Source organism: Helicoverpa armigera, chromosome 26 (assembly GCF_030705265.1).
Source record: "Helicoverpa armigera isolate CAAS_96S chromosome 26, ASM3070526v1, whole genome shotgun sequence".
Lineage (NCBI taxonomy): Eukaryota > Metazoa > Arthropoda > Insecta > Lepidoptera > Noctuidae > Helicoverpa > Helicoverpa armigera.
The window spans coordinates 2395214-2421700 of NC_087145.1; the positions used below are offsets into that span (position 1 = coordinate 2395214).

General features: G+C 34.2%; 1 protein-coding gene across 1 annotated transcript in view; it reads right to left on the minus strand.

Moving 5' to 3' along the window:
- Positions 1-22679, minus strand: part of LOC110383024 (uncharacterized) — a 223631-nt gene extending 200952 nt beyond the window's left edge. Inside the window, exons 1-2 of the mRNA XM_064041726.1 lie at positions 22587-22679; positions 12652-13306 (exon numbers count right to left, since the gene is read on the minus strand). Coding sequence (XP_063897796.1) covers positions 12652-13105 — 454 coding nt within the window. The 5' untranslated portion in view covers positions 13106-13306; positions 22587-22679. The remainder of the gene's footprint in view (positions 1-12651; positions 13307-22586) is intronic.
- Between the last annotated feature and the right edge of the window lie 3808 nt (positions 22680-26487).

Sequence of the window (26487 nt, forward strand, 5' to 3'; positions counted from 1 at the left end):
TTTAAATTTAATTTCATTAAAAAAAATAAAACACGCGTAAATTCCATACCAGTCTAGCCCCTTTACCATAAGCGTTAGTCAAATTCAAAGTCAAAACGTTTATTGAAAGTAGGCTAATTTTTAGCACTTTTTCACATCACATTTACAAAAGGACAGCACCCCCAATACGACCCCTTTTCATCACTTCCCAGTAACAAAAAGAATACAATTTCCTAGTTAAGAAATTGACGGTTTTAAAGCTACAACACGAGTCTTGAAACTTTCCTACACATGTAGTACTAGTTTCCTACCTAACTAGGTACCCACAGTCTAGCAAGGACAAAGTAGCACAATGAAGCCTTGTGAGTCGCGAGCACTTATGTTCAACAAACTTCCTTCGTACTAGGAACAGTAATTAAGACGACATTATTATTTGATACCACCTCTTGTAGGTTGGTTTAATGTCAGGGCTTTTTGATTAGTACCTATACCTTTGTTTTTAAGTACCTATATTTCCTTACAGTATTTGTTCTCGAAAATTCTATGACATTTATACATGATACGTTTGATTTAGGTAAATACGGCATATTTACAATAAAAATTAAAACTATATTTATACTGTATTTACAAACTTAAAATTATTACCTACAACATACCTACATTACCTAATAAGTTAAGGTAAATACCTAGATTAATTCATTTACGTTAAAATTTTGCCAAAATACTTACGTTGAATTATTCGGAAGATTGTTACTAAACCTCAAATTAATGGTTATTTAGTTAGACTACTAAATACAAAAATATAATAGTAAATAAAACATATATTAATTTTGTGTAAAGCTTGCAAATATCGATAATCTTCGTAGATATAGACGAATAAAAAGAATGTTAAAAACAATGTAATTTATAAATACTCCTGAGTATAAGCTAGTAATTATCACTTTATTTAATTATTACTAATTAATATAAATGTCGTCAGAAAAAAACTGTTATGATTAATGATAGTCATGTTTTTCAATTAAGTAATTTAGTTTTAGTATAAAATTCTGTCTACACAATGTATTTTTAGTTTTTAGGTAAATCATATTTTAAACTTTCCTAAATTTTTGTATGAAAATTTAACTAGGTGGATTCACGACAACATATTACATAATTATATTTGCATAGTAGAAGGTTTTCAGGTTAAAATATGTTACAGTTTTACAGTATTTTATAAAAATACATTTTTATTCCAACGTATACTTTACTTCCGTAAAAAATGTTGCAAAAATGCAAAAATATAAGCAATTTCCAAAACATCCACTTTTTACAGATAAAAAAAGGCATTTTTCAAATAGACCTGCACGTATGTACATATGTATGTGTGCTTGTGCGTAAGGTGCATGTATGTTTGTACGCGATTATCTCACGCTTCACTAAACCGATTTTGATGTGGTTTCCAGCATAATATTTCAGACTTAGGTTAAAGTATTAGGTACAGCATTGAAATCAGTTTTATATTTCTAAAACATCATAACTCGAAGCTGGCTAACAGGAAAACTCACCGAGACGAAGAAAGGTAATATTAAACAAAGCTGTATGCTATCGATTTTTACCAATAAACTTCAGTATTTCACGGAAACATGGCTGCCAATAAAAAATAAGTAACCCACGATACCAATATTCTTGTCTATTTATATTCAACCCAGTTATTTTTAAATGGATAGATTGAAATTGAAGTGCCTTTCATACTTTGTTTTGTTATTTAGAAATGGAATTAATGCTGTGTTTTAAGTATTATTGGTACATTGAGCTGGAAGTAATTAACTGTTTTTAATTGGGCAGAAGTTAGATAATGTTTATTCACTTATTTAAAGACAATATTTATAATGCAAGATCCTGCTTTGTACTGTTGTGTGAGATAACGCACACAAGGTTATTATTTCTTCTGTTCTACTTACAGTAAGAAATTGGGTGCAAAAATTTCTAAAATGTCCGCGAAATTACAGCCAGTTTGGGAACAATTCTGGTGGAATCTCACCGCAACAGTAGAAAACCAACATTCTAAATCTGTTATTAAAATATTGTACTTCTATTTAATAAAATTAATCCTCTCACACTTTTCCAGGAAAAATACTACAAAGAAAAAACATACGAGATAACAAAATTATATCGCATGCCCACGCAGCTATACCAAAAGAGCTTCTTAAAAAGATCCTGTTCACATAAAGACCTTTCTAATGTATTATTACTGCGTTCACCTTTAATACACACACAAACATGTTTTTCCACCCTTTAAGGGGTCACACACACCCCGTGCTGAACACGGAAAACTTCTATTGTAAAAATATGCCAAACTATTCTGTACCTTGACCTATATGTTCGAACTAATGAATTTTGTGTGCAAACTATAGCCATTTCGTGTGACCATAAAAGTTCATATAGAATCGAAATGCATTGTAACGATTACTAAGTGCGGTTTCTTTTAAGTCGAAATGACCTTTTTTGATGAGAAATCATCAAATGACCTCTCCCGCGGTGGAAGCAGCGTGAGGGAGTTTCAGACTCTTACTGACTAAAACCCACCATGTTCCTTCTTAAGCTCTTTCCTTTATGTACCAGGGCCGCGGTAACTCTTTCGAACAATCCCGCTGCCCCGACTGGATATGGGGTCACTTACACCCCGTGTCGAACATGAAAAACGTCTATTGTAATAATATGCCAAACTATTTTGTACCTTGACCTACTTGTTGCAACTAATGAATTTTTTGTGCGAACTATACCCATTTCCCAAATGACTAAAAGTTCATATCGAAATGCATTATTGTACTTGCACACTGCAAACTTTTAGTCGGCCGATAGTTTGTTTGGGCTTATAAATCAGTATGAAGATTAATGCTAGTACACACATTGCTTACAAAGATCGATCGACTGACTTGTCTGGAATCAAAATTTCTTCAAAAAAATTGGTCAATATCGGCGGACTGTCGGTTGTGGTGGGTTTTTTTAAGAAAATAGTGAATTCAATTCCAGATTTTTTTTTTAACTCTATAAATTTTTATTCATAATAATCAATATTAATCTATAATAGGGAAATATTAAAACTAGGTATCAAAATATTCATCCGCATCGCTGTCAGCTGGGATCGTGCCCAAAAGGCTGGCTGCATTGCCACGCTGGATGGCAATGCATATCCTTTGACCGAAGTGTAGGCCAGCCCTTTGGTCACGAGTGGACTCCACTAATCGCTTACTAATTTCTCGAAATAGTCTGTGGGCACTTGGGCCCCATGGTCCCAGGGTTTCAACCCCAAACGGCTCAAAAATGCAATTGCCGGTGAGGTTTACATATTTGTGCCGCTTGAGGTTTTCCGCGGCCGCAGCAGCTGCACCGACACAGCTCGCCGTACTGGGAAGGTGGGAAGGTGCAAGGGTGTCGACGCAGGTTGCGTCCCACACCAAAGACCTTCCCATCTTCCAAGGCATTATAGACATCCCGTCTGGTCTCTTGCCATCGTCGCGTGCCAAGCCTCTGGGTTCTAAAATGGCTGGCACTCCGGCGGTGACAAGAGCACGACGGATAATGTCATTTATGCTGGCGTGTCGTGCCATGCGACCAGCACTTTTGCTACAGGAAAGACCATGGTGCCCAAGGCGGTCCACAGATTTTAATCGGTTTAATGCCATACAAATTGCTAACCTTTGTAAAGTGCATAGGTACTACTAATTTATGAGGCCAAACAAACTATCGGCCGACTAAAAGTTTGCAGTGTAATCTAACGTTAATTAAGTGCAGTTTTTTTTTTAAAGTTGTGTTCATAATGACCTGGCTATTTCTAGGGTCATTTCGTCGAACAAATCAGTTGAAAACATTATCGTTATGGCTATTTAGATAGCGAAGCTAATGTGTTATTCCGAAGATTGCTCGAAGGTGTGTTCGTAGTGAGCGACAATTTCGAGGTTATCAGTTCAAGGTCACGAGATTATGTTATTGTAATGGAACGCTAGTTTTCATGGTAGCATACTATATTTGTGTATAGATTTTTGGCCTATCTACAAAAACTTGAACATCTGTTGAACACTTGTTTAAAAATGTGGCTGCAAAACCGGTCTTATTTCAACGTCATAATCTAACTTTTTTTAGACAAGTGTTCAACAGACGTTTAAAAGTTTTGTGATACGACGTTTTATGTTTTGCTCGCTAATATCAGGAATTTCTGGTACGATTTGAAAAAAACATTTCAGTGTTAGGCCATTTATCGAGGAAGCTACTATTTTTTATCCGTGTAAGCGAAATAGTATCCACGGAACGAGGCCATCCCGCTGGTGGAAGCAAGTCATATTTTTATGATTATTTTCATTTAAGGAGATAAATCTGATACTGACACAACTTTTTAAAAGTACATGAAAGTTCAAAAATACAAAAAGAGACATCGTTTTTCAAAAGACACAACTGAATACCAAATCAAAAATAAACAACATAAACCATGAAAATAATGAACATATAATTGTACCATGCATATGCAATATGCATATGTTATCGCCAACTCTGGTACCACGAACTGGCCTATCAGTGGTAACTGTCATGCACCTTAACTCAATAGTAATAAGTACGATTTTCCTATAAAACTGTTACCACTGACCTGAAGTTGACTGTACCACGAACCGGGCTATCAGACCATCGGCTCAACGTTTATGAATACAAATGTAGGCAATTTTGGCTCAGGTATATAGCACGGTTATATTACTTAATAGCTATTCTGCATACTTGGATAAAACATATAACCTTTTTATGGGAAATCATCAGAGGACGGCTCCCGCTGTGGGTGCAGCGTGAGGGAGTGTCAGACTCTTACTTACTAAAATCCACCATGTTCCTTCTTAAGCCCTTTATGTACCAGGGTCGCGGTAACTCTTTCGAACAATCCCACAGCTTTATCAGGCTTTGGTCCTGGTTTACCCCATTAGGATTTTCTGTAATTTTTTATAGCCTGCCCCCATAAATGGACTATACATATATTTTTTTTACTGAAAGAAATTTCCAAATCGGAGCAGTAGTTTCTGATTCGTAGACATATTTACCCGTGCCAATTGAATTTCTATAAATACCTGAGTAAAATAACACTTAAATGTATTATTTTTCCTGCAATAACAACCCGTTTAATATTCCATAATAATAACTATGAGAATTAATTCAGAATCCCCGGTCTGACTCTAAAGGTCTGATCTTCAGCATTGGACTATAAATAACTTATGCTAAACATATAATAACAATCAAGTTACCAAGTCAAATAGGTACGTTTATGTAAATGAGGGTAAGGGTGGATTCAGACTAGCGGTTTATACGCGCGGGTGAACTTACTGCACGAGCGACTTATAAGCAGTGATGCGTTTGTAAGCTCGTGTAACATTTACAATTCACCACACAGTCAACATTAAACAAAAAGAGATACATTATAGCTATCGGCACGAATCTTGAGCTCTGACCTTCACCTGTGCAGAAATAATTTATTGGGTCCCTTTTGTGGTATGAAGTAAGGCGCGGGAGCGGGCTAAAGCGGTGATTAGCCCGCAGTGCATCGCGTCATAGCCGTCACTCGGGATTGGTTCTTTGCTAATAAATCACTTCTGCGCAGATGTAGGTCAGAGCTCAAGATTCGTGCCGATAACTATACATAAATAACTATTAGCAAAGCAATTCTTACAAGGCTATCTATGCTAGTATGATAAAGATGAAGTTAGTAGTAGTTTGTGCTAAAATAATAAAGAGGTAACATTTTTTTTTTGTAACTAAAAGGCTCCGAAACTACTGAAACGATTTGAAAATTTTTTTCACTGTTGTAAGCTACATTCTTTCCGAGTTACATAGGTTGTATTTTATCCCCGTACAGGCAGTAGTTCCCACGGAACGCGGGTGAATACGCAGGAAAATAGATAGTATTTAACACATAACTTTTACTTATGTGAAGTTAATATTAGCCAAAGTTGCATAAATGAATAACTTCAGAATTGCAAATACATTTGGCGCATGTTAGTCCGATTTTTCAAAGTGCGAAATATAGATGCTGATGTACAAAGCCACGCAAAAAATATGTATAGTCTGAAATTGCCCTTAGCTAAAGCTGAAGATTTTCTTTTACAAAAAATCCGAGAGTTTTTAAAGGGTGGAGTTAAATCGATAGTGTAATTGGTATATTGGATGAAACTGCTTCAACATTTTTATAGATATAAAACATGAATGTAATTTTATACGTGACTTGATGATACTTCGATGTAAAGGAGTTTAAAGAATATTTTAGAAAAGAATTTCTACCTTGTGATAGAAAAAAATGATGTAGTAATATTACAGTTACATGGTGTAAGGTAAAGATTTTAAAGTTGGTGACAATAGTAGCTAACATCGTATAAACAAGGCTTCTCGACATGATCTGAAGATTTAAATGGCTAAGTTTAGTAATATGCAAAAAGATTTGGCGCGAACTGTATGTTTGTTGATATTAATTCGTGGGATAAAAATCGTGTCTAACATGCCAATATAAATGACGGATTCATATTATCTGCCTAGCCTTTTCCCAACTATGTTGGGGTTGACTTAAAATCTAACAAGATGTAGCTGATCACCAGAGCTTTACAAGGGGCGTCTGCCCATCTGACCTCCTCAACCCAGTTACATAAATGACGGACTCATTACTTTTATTATTTTGTCTACCTATTTGATACTCAGGTTAATAATAGCCGTGCCTACAAGAAGCGTTTTGATAGAACAAACATACCTTCGCATTTATACCAAACATTGTTTGTATTCAAATTCATGGGTTTGTAACGCCATAATTAATTTTAGCAACCAAGCTAAATGCATTCACCGGTAACACACACATTGAATACAAATATAGGGTCGGTACAGTCAGCTACATAAATAAGTGGACACTATCAGTTTCAGTAATCATTAAGTGTAGAAAATACTTCTCAAATGATATGCATATGTATATTGGTAATTGCATTCCATAATGTACATCAGGTGGAAAATATAAAATGACTAGCTTCGGCCCGCGGCTTCGCTTGGAGTTCGGTTATATCGCGATTCCAAGAGAACTCTTCAAAAGTCCGGGATAAAAACTATACTATGTTCTTTCTCAAGGTCATCTCTATCTCTGTATCAAATTTTATTAAAATCAGTTCAGTGGCTTAGACGTGAAAGCGTAACAGACAGACAGACAGACAGAGTTACTTTCGCATTTATAATATTAGTAGGGATTGTCACAATTGTGGACCCACCGAGGGCTCACCAAGATAGTTAGAAGGGAGTAAAGCGTTTTATGTCAGATTTCATTTATCATTCACTTATATTAATTTGTGAGTATTTTTATTATGTATTCATGGTATAATTGAACTTGTAAAAAGTAATTTCTAATGAAGCGGGAGAAACCTCTAGCAGTTTTAGTAAATTCTATCCTGTCGCCTTGACACTTAGACTTTCGCAGTACATTTAATGTTAACATAACATAAATGAAGCTTAAGTTACTTAACAAGTACATACTTGACTCTTCACCTCTGCGGTAGCTTTCAGTACTAAACTGTGATTTCAAAGCACTGTAACTGAATATCTAGTTTCCATGCCCACAATACAATAGCTAGTTATCCCTAATATAATATGACGTAATTAGGTAACGATTAGAGCTGGTCTATAATTTAGAAAATCGATACTTCACTGCTCATTATAAAATAATGTCTGTCTGCCTGTTCGCAATAAACACAAAATTATAGACTTTAGTAATAGATAAATTGATTTGTGATTAAGTTTTAAGTATGTATTTTTTTAACTAAATGAAACGAAGCATTGAAAGTAATCGAATCGAAATCTTGCAGTCTTTAAGTGAGATTTTTGTATCAAAATACCATGGCAAAATATTCTGTGGTTGAAAACTTTTGAAAATACTTACGTAATATTTTTTTCGTTACACTAGATTCTCGGATCTCGGAGAACTTCACTTACTGCAAATTATTCTCATGTCGCCGACTGTACAATGATTTTGTGGTTGTTTACAGCGCGAATTGCACGTAAGGAAAATTGAGTTTTGTTGCAAATGTAGACCACACGTGAATATTGCAAATAACTACAGAATTACAATTGTTTTATACAACTCCAGCTTTTCCCCAAGGTTCCACCCACGTCCCGATGGAACCACTTACCTTACCTAAGTAAAAAGTACCTCTAGCTTATGTCGTTTCTCAGGCTCTTTACCAAATGTGTATCAAACATGATCTAAATCGGAGTAGTAGTTTTAGCATGAAAGCGCGACAGACAACAGTGAGTAAAAAAAATTACTTCTAAATTCATAACTCGAGAAAAAGCAGCTCAAATAAAATTTTATTTCATAAAATCATAGAGAAAAAATTTCCAATCACGTTTACAGACAGAAATGTCAATATATAACCTTGATGAAAGTGCAGTTGCAATCTCGGCCAGCTCCCCTCGAAGCCTTGAAATAGAAACCTTTGTGCAAACTTTATTACTAAGAGAAACTGCACACTGTAGACTTTTAGTCGGCCGATATTGTTAATAACTACTATAGTTACCGGCACGGATATTGGACTCTCGGCGGAAGAGTGGGGATCGCTCTGCGCACTCGTACGCATAAGGCAATAAATAGCTTCTGCGCAGGTGAAGGTCATGGCTCGATATCCGTGCCGATAGCTGTACTACTATAGTGGTAGTTACGCATTTTATAACTCAAGAATGACTGAACCGTTTAAGCTGAAAATTAGAGGGGAGATAGCTTAGACCCAGGAAAAACACATAGGATTAAGAAGAGAAGTTTTTGTCACCATCCGGCTACGGGAAACAGTCACATCGGGACGCGGGTGAAACCGCGTGCAGAAGCTAGTATTATGTAATCCCGACGTTTTGGACCCCCTACAGCAACTACATATGGTCTGTTCTTAACCATGGATGCTGTAAATAGTTCTATTTAAATGTCTTATATTCGTGGTGGCCTAGTGGGTAAAGGACCAACCTCAAGTACGAGGGCGCGGGTTCGATCCCAGGTCAGGCAAGTACCAATGCAACTTTTCTAAGTTTGTATGTACTTTCTAAGTATATCTTAGATACCATTGGCTGTGTTTCGGATGGCACGTTAAACTGTAGGTCCCGGCTGTCATTGAACATCCTTGGCAGTCGTTACGGGTAGTCAGAAGCCAGTAAGTCTGACACCAGTCTAACCAAGGGGTATCGGGTTGCCCGGGTTACTGGGTTGAGGAGGTCAGATAGGCAGTCGCTTCTTGTAAAGCACTGGTACTCAGCTGAATCCGGTTAGACTGGAAGCCGACCCCAACATGATTGGGAAAAGGCTCGGAAGATGATGAAATGTCTTATATTCGCGTAAGTGTCAGAAATCAACAGCCGATAATTTGTTTTGACTCATAAATCAGTATGAAGATGAATGGTAGTACGCACATTACAAAGATCTAGTATTTAGCCGGTATAAGACCGACTGAAAATTTTCATTGGCATCAAGATTTTCTTGTTTTAATTTCTTTTATTTACATATATATTTATTTATATTAGACAATATACTTACAATACATATTAAATCTACATATCTAATAATAAAAAAAAAGAAAATTGGCCACTATCGGGTCAATTGTCGGGCGACTGTTTAGTCTGTAGTCTGCAGGTACTCTTACTTTATAGAAACTCCAACCACTAGATCGAAAAAATAATATAAATTGAACAAGAAAATCTCAATAGAGATTGTACAGAATAATGTATTGTTCTTAAGAAAATACGAGTCTAGAACTATATTTTCTAAAACGTGATTGGATTATAGTGGTCTTTCATTTTATTATAACGGGGTTTTATTGAACCGGTCTTATTACTTAGAATTATAAGCCTTACTTGAACTACTTTTTCAAGATTTCGAAATGCATCCATATTCCATAGTTTTTATCCAAATGCGGTAAGTGATTCCCTCGGGACGGGGTTGGATCAACTTGCATAGAAAAAGAAACAGGTCATTTAAACCTAAAAGTCAATTTAAATATTCGCAAAAATTCACAATTGATACAATAGAGATAGAAATAGAATTTATTTTTGTATCGCAAATTGTTACACTCTAAATTAACTTTGAAACAACAACCACTTATCTAGGCTTTGTATAATTTGTTGTATACCAAAATAATTCCAAACCTATCTACGTCCACAATGACCCAATTATAATTTCTAAAGCAAAATTATAATTAATAGTTGCTTAACATTCAATCGGCTTCATAACAACACAGTTTAAGCCACGCGAGCAAAAATCATGGAGAACAAAATGACTAATGAGGAGCCATAACGGAATATCTCCTAAGAAAGTAGTGCGCCAAAATACAGGGGAGCAGAGGACGAGGAACGTTACTGTTTTCGCCCTTATTCTTTAGACTAGCTAGCCCATTTTTTTGTAATACCAAAGAGGCCCATTTTTGTTTTTTAGTGTTACTAACATAGGTTTAAGTTTTTATACACTAACAGTTTTGTATAATATAAAATGTATGTTAGTCTTTAAGGTATATATATATCTATGGGCCAATGCAGCCTGAAAACAATTGTATTTTGAGTTAGAATTGATTTTGAAAAAATTGTTGACAGATGTCCCGAGGCAGCCAAACACCCCAGTAGTTCACTCGTAACTGATGGTTTTAACCATGCCCACCGTACGAATTTGACCTAGAAGAAGGCGCCTGACCTACCCGCATTATGGCATCTCTGCTTTATCCTTACTCCGTGGGTAAAGTAGAGTGGGCGACCATTTGCCGCATTTCCTTTGTACTTAAATAAACGGTACTTATATCATGACTGAACAAATAACTTAAATGTCAGTAAGCACTTTCATTAGCTACGCTATCTTAAAATAGCGTTAATTGTAAGATAATTGGTACAAGCGACGGAAACACAAAATTTTAGAATAAGTCAATGCCTCGTTGGGCTAATTGTCACATCTCTCTGAGGACTCGGGTTTGATTCTCGAAATTAATTCTTCTTCTTTTTTCGTGTCGATGACATGTCTTATAGTGAGACTACACTTTGTCAGCCCAATATGCCGCCACAGCGAGAGCACGGCCGGATGCACACATGAGGTCCTGCCGCGAGCAAGTTTCAGGGAACAGTGGACATGCGATGAGGTGGGACATGGTCTGCTCAGCAGCCCCGCACTCGCACCCAAGGTTCGCCCCACCTATGAAAGCACGTGAACCGATTGTTTTTGCTCTGGCCGACTTGCGTTTGGAGTCTGTTTAAGGACTTGATTTGTGGGTTTTAACACTTTTACAAAGCCGCCCCTAGTCTGGAAGTTGGTTATTGATACATCCGAGCGTTGACCATTGCATGAGAACACGTTAATGTCGGTCCTGCGCCTGATCTCTCTCCGGGCGTGTCGGATTGCCGTCCCATCGGGCTATGAGAGTGAAGGAATTGTAAGTGCACCTGTGTCTGCGCAAATGCTTGTGCACTATAATATGTCCAGCGCAGCTGGCTGATCTACGTATATGGGAACGTGGCTGACATTCGGCTATGTCGCTGTATTATTATTAAAGTCGATGTTTGGTAGAAGATTTTCTTCTCCTCCTCCTCCTCCGAGCCTTTTCCCAATCATGTTGGGGTCGGCTTCCAGTCTAACCGGATTCAGCTAAGTACCAGTGCTTTACAAGAAGCGACTGCCTATCTGACCACCTCAACCCAGTTACCCGGGCAACCCGATACCCCTTGGTTAGACTGGTGTCAGACTTACTGGCTTCTGACTACCCGTAACGACTGCCAAAGATGTTCAATGACAGCCGGGACCTACAGTTTAACGTGCCATCCGAAACACAGCCAATGGTGTCTAAGATATACTTAGAAAGTACATACAAACTTAGAAAAGTTGCATTGGTACTTGCCTGACCTGGGATGGAACCCGCGCCCTCGTACTTGAGGGGTTGGTCCTTTACCCACTAGGCCACCACGACCATAATGTTCACGACAGAAGATTTTCTTCTGTTGTGAACATCATGATTTTACTCCGATAGTCTCGTACATTTCAAGTCACGGAAAATATTCATATTTTTTTGGTAAGGAAAGAAATATCCAATTAAGAATTGTCTTATAGAATAAATACTGGAGATATTCCATGATTTTACTAACAAGGCCTCTATTTGTAAGAAAAGGAAAATACGAGTATTTACCCCATTGGTGTTTTTGCGTATGGAATTTTATTTCATCTTTACGATATTGTCGTAAAATAAAGGGTTTTGGAGCAAATGTTTAGTCTCAATTCAGTTAAATATACAGCAGCAACACCTTTTTCTTCAGTTTCACATAACTGTAAAGATATTTTGGGCACACTTTACTATTTACAATTCTATTACCTACTAGATTTCATCTTTCTTAACATCGAATTCGGTTTAGCAGTTTAACAATTAACTAGTAATTTGGATGTGTTTACTAGTAATGGAAATATTGTACCTATTCATGAAAACATTTAAATTATTTTTTTAAACTGTTAGCAGATAGCATAACATATTCAATTTCAAGATCACACCAAAAATAAGCCAAATAAGATACTTGGTACCGCACACTTAATATTACGATTCACGAAAAACAAACGTTAAAAAATTACCTACAAATTTCATGACGTAATATGAAGTCACAAACACAGAAAAATATATGAAAGCCACTGACCTGCTAGCTTCGGTATCGGAGGTGTTATCGGCGCGGCAGCCGTTGTCGCCGTGTTCGGGGGGTACACGGGGTCGCAGCATTCTCTCTCGGGGAACTCACTCCCCCCCACCCAGGCAGCCAGGAGTGCCACCACTCCCACCACCGGCCATATTCCACTCGAAGAGAGACACCCGCGAGACATCGACGACGAAAAACGAAAACTACCACCCACTTTTGCAAATTTTGCAAATGGCCGAAATGTGTGATACGATCCTTTCGAAGAACGAGCGTATCTTCTTTTCAAATTAAGTGAGATCTTTTCAAAATTTGATATTTTTGTTTTTAGATATCCTGATACACTTCTATGTGTTTCTATCTCTCTTTGTTTTTGTATTTGAAATGGTTTCTCGGCCTCTTTTTCATCCCCCGTCGTTTTTCTTTCGTTATCATCGCAAATATCCTTTTCTTCTTTCATCTGATATGTATTTCACATTACACTTTCTTCTTAATTTTTAACCGATATTTTTTCTACTTAATTTTTAGTGATATGTTTTGATTTAGATTTTTCTCGTCGCCACTTAACTCATAGATGTATAATTGACTTAGTATTTCGCACGGAACATACGCTTTTTTATTTATTGTATAATTTGTAATAAATATTTGTATTCATTTAAATCTGAAAGGGCAGAAACATAAATGACTTAAACTCAACTAAAAAAAAGAAAACAGAGTAGTAAAAGTAAAAAATGAAGAAAAAAGACTGTCACACTTGCACACGATATAATGCCTAATGTTCTCAGTCATAAATCATTCAAGCAGGTCCCATAAATTCTTGTACCTCAGATTATAAAAAGTTTAAACTCGGCTTGTATGTAAGCGTTCCAAAGTTAAGAGGGCATTAAACAAATTGAATTCTTAATACGCTATTTAACTTTTTGTACGAAATCCTAACGCATATTACTTTCGTACTTACTTCCAAAACTTCTTCTATTTTCGTCGAAATTTCATTAAATGAGCCCAAATTTTTTTTTTCTCATCCATTCCCTTTTGTTTCACGTTGAGATGTGATAATTTATTTTAATTGTAATTCTTGGAAAGATTTCTGCTTTCTTTTATATTCGAAGTCGTCCGAAATTGTTCTTTTAATTATGTCTCGTATTTCAGTAATAAGATTTGATTTATGAGTCGCAATGTTTACCTAATGAGAGGGTTTTTAGTTTCATACTTTTATGTTTTTTTTTTGTTATTAGAATTTTTATCATATTGGCACATAAATATTCTAGTCATTACAAACACCTGGCAGTTCGGATACTTCTTAGGTTTTATAAATCTGTTATTTAAATAAATATCTATGTAAGATTAAAACAATAAATTCAATGAGTTAAATTCACTATGAACATGAGAATAACCACATCAATTTACAATTTACACAAAACCTTTCCTACATTGCGCACTACCTCTAGAGTAAAAAGTAAATAAATACATGCTCAACTATGCGCCACTTATAAACTGCGGTTACCTATCGAGTTTGCTCCAGAAAAAACGATCATTAGGACGCCCGTTTATCCACGCTCCACTTGTACATAAAAACATTAAAGAAAATACAGCAAAACGAGCCAGGACAACAAAAAAATCTGGAAGCTAGTCTTTATTCCTCAAGAACGCACCCAAAGCAGTTTGTTCAAATTTTAATAAAGATTAACAAAGAAAATAATAAAGTTCTTACGGCTTTGAGAAGAGCTCTTGTCATAAAAACGGTTAAAACATAGTCGGAGAACTGGATGATTTCTTTTGAACGTCAAGTTTAACTTTGCCAATTAGTTTGGCTAAAAGTCATAACTGACTTTCTAGTAGGGCTGTCAAATTTACAAGTGAAAAGGAGACGCCCACAATTTAATGTAAAAAATGTGTGTGTGTGTTTTTTTTAACCGACTTCCAATAAAAGAGGTTCTCATTTCGTCGAAATTGTTTATTGGTATATATTTAATGGTCAGAATTTTTATTTACATAGATATTTACAATACATATAAAAACTATCCTAGTAAGAAAAACACTATGATCAGATAATTTTACTTCTCATGAGAAGTTATAAAACAATACCTCCTCTGGGTCCGGTTGTTTGCAAAAATTCTAAAAAATACTGAACGGATTTTCATGCTATTTTAATGATATGCAATGATGAAAACTTTATGATTAATATAAGGAAAGAAAATTATACTTTGCGCATACGAAAAGGAAAAATATCTAACTTAAAAAAATACTGAACGGATTTTCATGTTATTTTAATGATGAATAATTTTATGATTAATGTAAGGACATAATTTACACTTTGCGCATATGAAAAGGCAAAATATCAAACAATATCTAAAATACTGATATTAATTGTATAGACAAATTACAACTATTGAACAATCCGCTATAAGTAAAGCAAAATCCTTAACATTACGGAATAAAACATAATAGAAAGAGTATTTAGTATTTCAGTACTGAAAAGGAAAATGATTGATGTTTCACGAGATAGAAACTAAATACCTATTGTTTTTATTTCATTAAGTCGAAGACAAATTAAAGTTATTCCTTTATTTATTCTAACTGTACCAATTAGTGTCTCAGAGTTAAGAAATAACCTTAAGTAGCCAATACATAGTCATGGTTCATTATATAAGTTAAATATCTTATGTTGTCTCTAAAGAAACCAAAAAAAATAATTCCATATGAGTAATATACCTTAGTAAACCTTTATCTAAGTCTGATAAATACTATGCTGAAAATCACATCAAAATCTATTCAAGGAAACGTAAGACAATTGCACACAAACATACATACAGGTCAAACTCAGAGCCTCCTATTTTGAAATCCGTTAAAAAACATCTCAAAATTCCCATTTATTACGCAATAAACTGGCAACCCTAAATCGTAATCCGAAAACACTTTAATTTCTCCGAACTTAGTAGAAAATTATAATATTCTCACTCAAGTTCACTAAGATCTATCAATTTGTTAGTTCTAAGTCGGCTGAAACACTAAACTTTTATAAAGGTCATTATTAAAGTTAAATTTTATATTAATGCTTCAATAATTTGGCTTGACCTCAGCTTAGGTAAGTCCTAAGTGCCTAAGGCCATAGAAATATATTTGGAGTACCGACTACTGCGAAACTTTTAGTCGGCCGATAGTTTGTTTGGGCTCATAAATCAGTATGAAGATGTAGTATGCACTGTCTAACACTAGTTTTCCCACGGTTTTACTCGCGTCCCGTAAGAACTACTGCGCGTACCGGGATAAAATATAGCCTATGTCACTCAAGAAGAGTGTAGCTTTCCAACAGTGATAGAATTTTTCAAATCGGTTCTGTAGTTTCGGAGCTTGTACACAAACAAACAAAAAATGTTTCCTCTTTATCATATTAATTCTTATAGACAAACACAAATTGGATTTAGGTAGGTATTTATTTTTACTTTTGTGTTAGTTTTTCTACGAGACTATCTTGGGAATTATTTTGACGTTTTGGCAGCTTACTTATAAATATACTCTTTGTTACAATATTATATTTCTGTACATAAACTCTATTTTAAGACCTTTGTTTGTTATAGGTATATTATTAAAAATAAACCAAAATAAATCATAAATACAGACAGACCTACGAAAAACAAAACCGGAATAGTATCTTAGGCATTTCATTATCGTATTTTGATAACCCGTGAGAAGTTTTATTGTACAGCTAGATGTAATAAAAGAATATATACCTATAAGAGTTTTAAAAACTTAAAAAATAACGAACTAGGGTATTTTAATCGTATTTGAAAATCTCTCAGTTCTATGTTCAAGTCTCACATTTTTATGTGCAAAAACTTAATTGTGTATGTTTCTAAACATAACCACCAACAATTAATTTTCAAAAATCAGCACTTCTAATGATTTTAGATAATACTTATATATGTAATATCTGGAAGAGATCGCTCTTGGCGATAAAACTGCCCATTATGTCACCTACTTTAAATAGTTTAAGATCAAAAATGTAAAATTGGTGTACCTAATAATGAATATCTTTCTATCTATCTATCTATCTGTACCTACATAATATTATAAACTGTTAACCCCAACGCCAATATTTTCCACTAACAACCCTTCTTATTCAAAATCAATAACTATAAAGGTTCTGCTATTTTTCCCGCCGACCGGTTCTCGGGGCTATAAATAAAATATGGCCGACTTCCGGTCAAGGCACGCACTGGCCGAGGCAAAGGTAAGCCCCTGGAGCCTTCTCGACGATCTGCGTAATAAATACGATGCTCATTCTATATCTGTGGTAATATTTTACAGGTGATAAGCTTGTTTGTTTGACCATGCTTATCTCGGAAATTACTCGTACGATCAGTCACATTTATATAAAAAACTAAAGAATACTTTGTTTTTATCCGGTTGTGCGAAATAGTTCAAAGGGGACGGGAGTGAAACCGTTGGCAGAATTTATTGAAATAGAAAAAGCACGTTTATAATTATTTACAGAAAGAAAAAAAAATATTATACGATTGTGAACGACACACCAGATACATAGAAATTATTGTTATTATATTTATAGGCTCTGAACATATTAGAAGTGCGATATAAATAAGTGGACGAAGTCACAATAAACTACCAGTATTCCCAATATTAAGTACGATTGGATAAACAACTGTGTTAACAAGATGATAATGAAAATCAGAATAACATCACCCACATACTGTCTGCAAGCCTCGAGGCAACCGTTTGATTAAAAAACTTTCTAAATGTACTATAATTGATGCCTATGTATCCACCTACACTTATCGATCTATCGCCTCCATTTGCCCTTTAAAAAATAATTATCAAAAAGAAAAATAATACACATACTTTTTAATACTATTGAACATCAAAAGAGTCCATTAAAAGTCATGTCAAAAGAATATTATTAAAAAGAAAAACTTACGATTTGTAATCAGAACCACAAATAATAATCATCTTTCTTTCTGCTATCGATTAATACCCACACACAGGACTAAAAAGTCAAACGACAGTTGGCCTTATCAAAATCATAAGTCAATCAAAGTTTTCAGTCGTCTAAATACCTGATCTTTGTAATGAGCGCACTACCATTCACCTTCATACTGATTTATGAGCCCAAACAAACTATCAGCTGACTATAAGTTTGCAGTATATGGGTACTCTAAAAAGTCATGTCAAAAGAATATTATTAGAAAAAAAAATAACTTAGAATTTGAAATCAGAACACAAATAATGAGCATCGTTCTATCTGCTATCGATTACGCGATGCCCCTGCATCGGATCGATTTTACAAAACGATTCGATTATTCGGTACGACCATGGAGAACAAAATGACTAGCAGAGATATCAAAACGCAAAATCTACTAAGAAAGTAGCGATGCGAGCGAAAATGCGAGTTCTGCGCTCACACCCCTTCAATGGAATTCACTATTTTTTAAAGAAAATCACTTATCAATCAAGACAAATTTTTGACAGATTGGGTTTGATTTAACAAAGAACCCGAACGCGCCGTTAGTTCTAGGAACTCCTCATGCCTACTTGACCTACAAGAAGGCTTCTGACCTACCGTCCTTATGTCATCTCCGCTATCTTTCCTTCCTCAGTGGTACAAAACGATTCGATTATTCGGTACGACCGACTCCGAGACAATCGTGATATAGTGATTTATTTCGATTGGTTCCCCGGCAAAACTACATATTGGAAAGTCTCTTTTAGCAGGAAAGAAAGAAAGAAAGGTTTTTTTTGGTGTCTAAGATATATTGAGTAGCAAAGTTTTAGATGGAGATCTTGTTTATTGTCAGTTAGATGGTGGATTTATAAGGGTTTAGATAAACGTGTGTTTTTAAAATGTGAAAAGAAACGTTACAGTGATGGTTTTATATAGAGTTTATCATTAATAAATGTTCTATCATTATTAAGGAATGGTATATGTATTTCAATCTCATATCATAAGTATGGATAGACACACATTCTTTATGTTGGATTTGTTTAACCTTGAACAATATGCTTCTCTTTTACCTTGGACGATAGTTCAATAAACGGTAATTTACAAGGAAAATACCAACTTAAACATAATATGAAGAGTACAAAATATTCATATATTTTATAGTGACAGGTAAATTGTTGCACACTACATTTAAATATTATTTTTATCTTCTCATTTATTTATTTATTTTTAACCATGTAAGTTACCTTTTTAAATATTAATTAAAAAATACTATTATATCATTATAAAACTGAAATACTGAAAAATGACAATTCATACCTGACTTTAAAATAAGAAGGATCATGTTTCAATAAAAATACAGCGTTCATTTCCGCGTAAGAGAAAATAAAGGCAAAAAGTAACGTAACACTTTTCAACCTCAACAAAATCTGCATTCAAGAAAAATCCTGAAGCAGAAAATAGCAGGAAAAAAAGGGGAAAACTCCTTATGAATCCGCATCGAGATAAAGCAATCGGAACGTTTACCATTTTTACGTAATCAATGCGTAGATCGCCGGTAGCAGCCACGGGTCCCCAGGGCAGACTTCAGTTAAGATATTCATGCATCGGGCGAAAATTTACCGTAACGAAGACCACCTTAGCATTATGGGTTGCGAAAAGAAGTTGTGGAAAAAATCGATATTGTTTACGTTGGGGGTTTTAGTTATTGTTTTTATACATATCTTGTTTGTTATACACATGTTTTTAAATTTTTATGGTGTTTTTGTAAGTAGCTATATACATATATGAGTCAATGTATATACTACTTATATATAGTTATACTAAATGTTTGACTTAAAGGTGTATTCTTTGAGGAAAACAAGCATGATACTGCAATTTTTAAATAATGATCGCTACATAGAACTTAAATTGCTTTTTATTCTTTCATTAATGCAAGTCATGGTATTCGCAATGCCTTTTTAAATGAAAGTAAATTAAATTTTATTCTCTGATATTAATTCTAGGCATTCAACTTAGAAAAAAATATTATCTGTAGACTATCAAATGGACTGTGAATACACTACTAAACCTACGTTTCCTGAATTTTTAAATAAAAGTTATATTTTGCTTGGAAATAAAAAAAAAATCTACTTCGTAAATTAATGACGACATTTATAATCATCAAAATATCTAACTCCAAGTTTCACACAAAAAACCCACATCTCTAAAATCGCTTAAATCAAAATGAGAAACTAGAGGGTACCCGTTACATAATTGAGATGCCAATCTATCCATTAGACAGATGTAATCCACTCCCAGCCTATCCAATTTATGCCAAACATAGATTTAAGTAGTCCCCTAATTTAGCCCAGTTAGGAACGTGATTTGAAAAGTATATCACTTATAGTAATCAAAATTGACAGTGAAAATTGAGTAATTTATTGAAAAAGTATATTACACTTTGTTTTTAAAAATATTTTCATATTATAACACTAGTCCATACTAATATAATAAAGCGAAAAGATTTTTTTATGTAAATAGTTTATTTTAAAATATATATAAGTAAATAAGAAGCGAAAACATTTTTAATTTGTTTAAAGGCTCAGAAACTACTAAACCGATTTGAACAATTTTTTCACTGTTGGAAAGCTATACTCTTCGCGAGTAAAATAGGCTATATTTCATCTCAATACGGGCACTCACACGGGTGAAACCGCGGGAAAACGGCTAGTAAAATATATTAACAATTGAAACACAAAACCTCCCCCATTTTTGGATAACGGTTTTAAAAGTTGTTACGAAAATACATAATTATATGACTATCATGTAAAATAATATTTACTTCTTCACAAAATATATTATATAACATAACACAAAAATTTCTCTAATAACACATCACTGTCCTATAACACACTTCTTAGTCTACGAGGCTACGAGCTTTCGTAGCGGGCTACGAACTTTCGTAGACCTTTGCTACGACATTTAATGTGTATCTCTATAAATTTTGTCGTAAATGTAGGTAGTAAAAATAATATTTATGTATCTTGTTTTTATGTGTAATGTTAGGGATCACCTCTAGTATTAGTGAACTAGAGGAGTAAAGCTATCTTAGAGTGGGGACTTAAGTTTGGATGGCTCGTTAAATAAATTGTTCGAAGAAATAATAATTTGGGACAAACTTATGTTTATTAATGTTTGATTGTATGTTATATTTAAGAAGGTTGTTTTTGTTTGAACTGTTTTTTTATAATATCATGGCAACTGTTAAAAACAAATAAACTTGTCCGATTTGCTCTCTTTTATAAAATAATGATCTAAATAACACTTATTCAGCCCAATCTATTATTCACGCTCAAATAATCCAATTTCATGAATTAATTTTCCCTTAACATCAAAGGCAAGGTATAAAATTACTATTTACATAATCTAAGATATAAGTCGTTAAGAAACTGTTGAAAATCAAGAATTCCTGAAAGAATTAATTCTTGTATCTCCAAAGGAAATATAAAACTACTGGCCCGTTACATAACTTCTGAAACGAGCGAAAGTAGAGCAAGATATTTTTCACGTGCACATAAATATACTGAAATAAAAATGGCAGAAAAAATATGTATATATCTACATACATATTTACAGAATACATATACAAATATTTACAACAAAAATTAAAACCTATCCTAGTAAAAAAACTAAAACTAAAAAAGTTTTAAAAAATCATCCCCATTGCTATCGACTGGGAGCGTGCCCATTTATATATATCTACTAATAATACACTAAAATCATTAACTAAAAAATTAAACTCATTAGCCCTAAGCAATTAACATCAAAAATCGCCAAAAGTGCTTGACAGTAAATTAAAAAAAAACGGACCATTATTTTTTTCAAAAGAGACCATCATCATCGTTTTTTGTCTTTGGCTGGGGGAGAACACGCTGTATAAGAGACAAACCTATATGTTGAGAACACCCTGTAGATAGAGAACTCTTCTCTAGAGAATTATGAAAGATGGAGCGTTTGATTTACTTCAGGAAGACGAGTTTTTTATTAATAAAAGGATTATTGGATATCTTTGCTTATCTTTTTCTTTTTAAAACTAGATTTTTCAATGAAAAGATTCTAACGGTGTTGTATCGATTTCTCGGTATTGTTTCGGATTTTTCGGTTATTAATACTATATTTAAGCTTTATTTTAAAACTGTATTGAAAGATGATTCTGAGGTATATTCATATGATTTTTATTGAAGGAAATTTTTTTTTTTAAATGTATGACAAAAAGTCAGTACTCATTAAGCCTTATTTTGTATTCGAAAAGGCTAGGCAGATCATGATTACACACGAACTTAACTTAAAAATAGACACAGTTTATTTTTACGCATATGAAAATGTGCATGTATCATTTAATATATATTTTTTTATACGAAACCATTATCCTAGTGTTTATTTCCTTTTAAAGATTTACTTTAATACTTCCCCCTCTTAAGACGGTATTAAAAAGTACTTCATCTTCATCATAAACTTAACAATAACAGATTCTTACTTAATATTTTAATTCCCAATTTCCTTTCAACCGCTTTGAAAAGCTTGCAGGATTACAGTACAATTTCCATTTTAAATTTCTTCGTGAAATTTTAATAAGAACATTCCAGTTTACGCACTCTCACTTACATACTGAGGAACAATACTGTTCCCGCCATTTTTAGCCGCCGTGTGTGGTTTCCCGCGCTTTCGCTAGACACGTTCTATTTTTAATTTTCAAGTACACTCGGGCTCCATTCAGCCTTCTATTCTTTTTAAATATTGCCACCTGTACGTTTCCATACAAGTAGGTCATACGTTCACTGTATACCAATCGTACGTACGATCACATCGCATCCATTAAATTCAGCCTTTAGATGCACCTCCCCGCAGTCGGACACAACACTCACGCTCACAAACAACTAATTAACATTTAAACCAATAAAAAAATCATAAAAGCCGCTAGAAAAGGAGAGATGATGAAAATTACGTTTTAAAAAAATCGTAAAGCGCACGCGCGATGTGATGCGCGCCATCCGTGCGTGCGATACGACAGACGCGGCGGTACTAACGTAGTAGACCTGGAAAGGCTTTAGCTACCCCCCACCCCTCCCCACCCGCCGTCACCCCTTTCACCCCTCGGCCGCGGCTACTACTTCACACACAAAACATAGTATTCCACAAATCGAGCACTCAAAACTAAACTCTAACAACCCAACATAAGCTCCTATTTAGCTTACTTTCACAAAGTGTTGGAAACCGAATGCACGCTGTCCCGCGAGTCAATAGGTTGTACAATTTATAATAATCATAATCGATTTTCGACTTAATTACTCTAGCTTTAAGGGCGACTTTTAATCATTAATAAGAAAGGTTTCTAAAACGAGATGTATATGTGTGCGGTGTACACAAACGTCCGAATTCGATTACGGTATAATTGTGTTACGTGATAATGGTTCTTACAACTTACATTATAGGGGTCATTTTCGCGTTCTTTGACGGACTTTCAGAGTGTACTGTTTGCTTTCCACAGTTCATATTAGCTGGTACCGAGCTTAGGTAGATGACCGTTCGATTTTACGACTTATTATGAGAGTATTAGAATGTATTTTTGTTTGGAAGTGTGTAACAAGAAAAATCGAAATTTAACACCAAGGGACTGGTATTAATGCCGACGTAGATTTTGTCAAATGAGTATCATAAGAAGTGCATTTTCTTTGAGAGAAGATGCATCTTTTCCCCAAAGACATTATAAGCATCACGGCGTTTACTTGAGGGTCTGAGCAGACTGCATAATTTACTAATGTTTTTAAACCAAATATTTGAACTTTTAACAAAGCTTTGAATTGTAATATTGCTGTGTATAAAAATAGGTTCTCTATACTTGACTACTCAGGCTCAAAGTAGTCAAATACGACTCAGCCTTGAGTCGTAAGGTCAGTTCGGTCATGTAAAGTTATCAGGGCCAACAACTAATGCGAGGGTGCTTTAAATATAACACATTAACACATTTGTAAAGTACTAGCTCTTGCCAGCGGTTTTACCCGTTTCCACAGTGGACTACTTTTCGAACCCAGAAAAAAAATAGATTATATGTTATTCAGATAAATAACTGGCAAGTTTTATCAAAAATTCATCCGTTAGTTGTTGCATGAAAGAGCAGCAAACATCTATAGACTTGTTATTAGCTTAGTTTTTTAAATTGACTTAGAAAGAGAAGTTCTCAGCTTGACCTTTGTGTAGGTATGTATGTTTGTACGCGATTATCTCCAGTTTAGCTGAACTAATTTTGTTTCATGTCAGACTTAGGAAAAGATTGATTATTGTAGTCGTTTATTTTCTAGTGTTTTTTTTTGTTTTTATCTTTATTAAAGAAATGTAACATTTTTGTTTGAAAATGCTACAAACCGAAAATAGTTGATAACCATGTCAGTAGGTTAAAGTTTACCCGCGGTATAGTTTGACTGATTGCCAGCAAATTGCTTATCTAACAGCAGTAAAATTACGACTTCTGATCGTATTTACGATTGGCGCAGTTAATGTATACGTATGCAGTACCTAACATTTTGGATTTATACCGAAACGTGTTTTGTATTTTAGTGAAGTTATTGGGCAAATTTTAAAGTAAAATAATACATGAATTATGAAGTAAAAATAATTTTGTGATCATCTAAAAGTTTTATAATTGTATTTCAAAATGCGATGATATGTAGTTGATAAATAAAAAGAAAATAAAAGATTTTTTTCTGTAACTTCATCTACCCAGCCTTTTCCCAACTATGTTGGGGTCGGCTTCCAGTCTAACTGGATGCAGTTGAGTTGTTTTGCAAGGAGCGACTGCCTATCTGACCTTTTCAATCCATCACATATTTTAAAAAAGTTCAATGAAGTAAAAATCTCATTATAATTTGCATTATTGAAATGCATAATGTAAATATCGACCGTTAATGTTTTTATTTTAATCTTTTAAATATTTAAAATACATTACAAAGTATAAGTAAAATGTGTTTTAAGTTATTTCTAGTAAAGCCCTAAAGTAAAAACTACATCTCTTTTAAAAAAATCTCACGTGACTTACATAAATTTTCAAAAATAAAATACTTATATTTCTATCAATACAAACCAGTATTTATTTTTGTATCATTTTTTTTGTGTCAAGTAATATGAAAATGTATTTTCATCATGTAATTGGTAATTCATTTTGGAGTAATTTTTTCGATGGCCCAAGTCAAATCCTTTTAATAAAGGATTTTATTTTTTGTATTCTATTTTCTTTTATGAAATTGACAATTACTTTAAAATTCTCGTATTATTTCGTATAAAGTAAACGTGTTTTATATTATTACCAGCCGTTTTCCCACGGTTTCACCCGCGTCGTGAGGGGACTACTCACTACCCATATCGAAATAAAATATAGCTTATAAATAAAATATAACAGTTACTTGGGTGAAGTGTAGCTTTCCTACAGTGAAAGAATTTTACAAATCGGTTTAGTAGTTTCGGAGCCTATAGGGTACAAACAAACAAAAAATGTTTCTTCTTTCTTATGTTAGTATAGAAAAGTGTCTTATATACTTCATTATGTATTTGGTGAATCATACATAATATACATATTATTCAAATTGTAAATAAAACACATGAATAATCCTTTATCAATATAATGTCATTCATTTTATGCTATGCTCTACGATTCGTAGCAAGCGTAGCGTTGCGGTGAGCTACGCCGTAGCCGTAGTCTACGCCTTATAAATTATTTCTTACCTTCAGAAATACCTAACTATCAAAGCCTAAAATGATGCCTGGTAGACCACAATTCGAGACCGAGTCTTAGTGAAAGCCTTAAATACGAAGACAGAATATTTAACTTAAGAAATACGTACATGAAAAGCGAATTGAAAATGATACATAATGCTTCATTCATAGAATATAATATACTAGTAGTACTAGCTATTCCCGTAGTTTCACCCGCGTCTCGTGAAAACTACTGTCCGTACCTAGATAAAGTATAGCCCATGGTACTCGGGAAGAGCGCAGCTTTCTAACTGTGAAAGAATTTTTCGAATTGGTGCTATAGTTTTTGAGTCTTTTGAGTGAAAACCAAATAACAAAAAAACTATTATTTTTATTATATTACTTTAGATAGATAAAGGCATAAGTATCCAAGTCTGATAGGCGTATTTTTAGCCACACTTAGTACGAATTCTCAACAAAGACCCGGAGACTGGGTTTAAATTCGTTCAGAGGGCAATGCCTCCACGTTTAAAATAACTACCAATAAGAAAATTATGAATACTACAAAGTACATCTATTTAAATTATGGTTACACCTACATTTTCTTTTGTACTACAACTAAGTAATTTCACATCAGTTTATAAAATAATGTGCCACATGGTTTATCTTGTGTCCTGAAGAAACTGCTTCTATCATCTGGTTCTAAAGTATCTTATGATTTTTCTAAATGTAATGCTTTAAATTGTCTGTGTACCAAATTTCATTTAAAGTGGTGCAGTATTTTTGGAGTATATTCGGGACAGAGAGACATAATTACTTTCACATTTTACAATATATAAATGTTGTCCAAACTTACTATTTTACACGAACCAGGTCGCGGTCAAAACCTAGTTTAAATATAAGCCTGCAGCAAACCAATAAAATCAATTTTGAAAAATCACTCGATGTGTTAAAATCTCAGACTTGACTTCGTCGGCTACTCTGTAAATTACTACCAAAGAACAATCAACTCTATTGTCTTCACAATAGAATTCAAATTGGAATCGAAGACAAAGTTACACTATATTTAAGCCGTTTGACCCAGACGGGTTGACCTGATTCGAATATGTGAACTGATATAGAATAGGAATCACCATAATGTGTTCAATTTACAACAATGA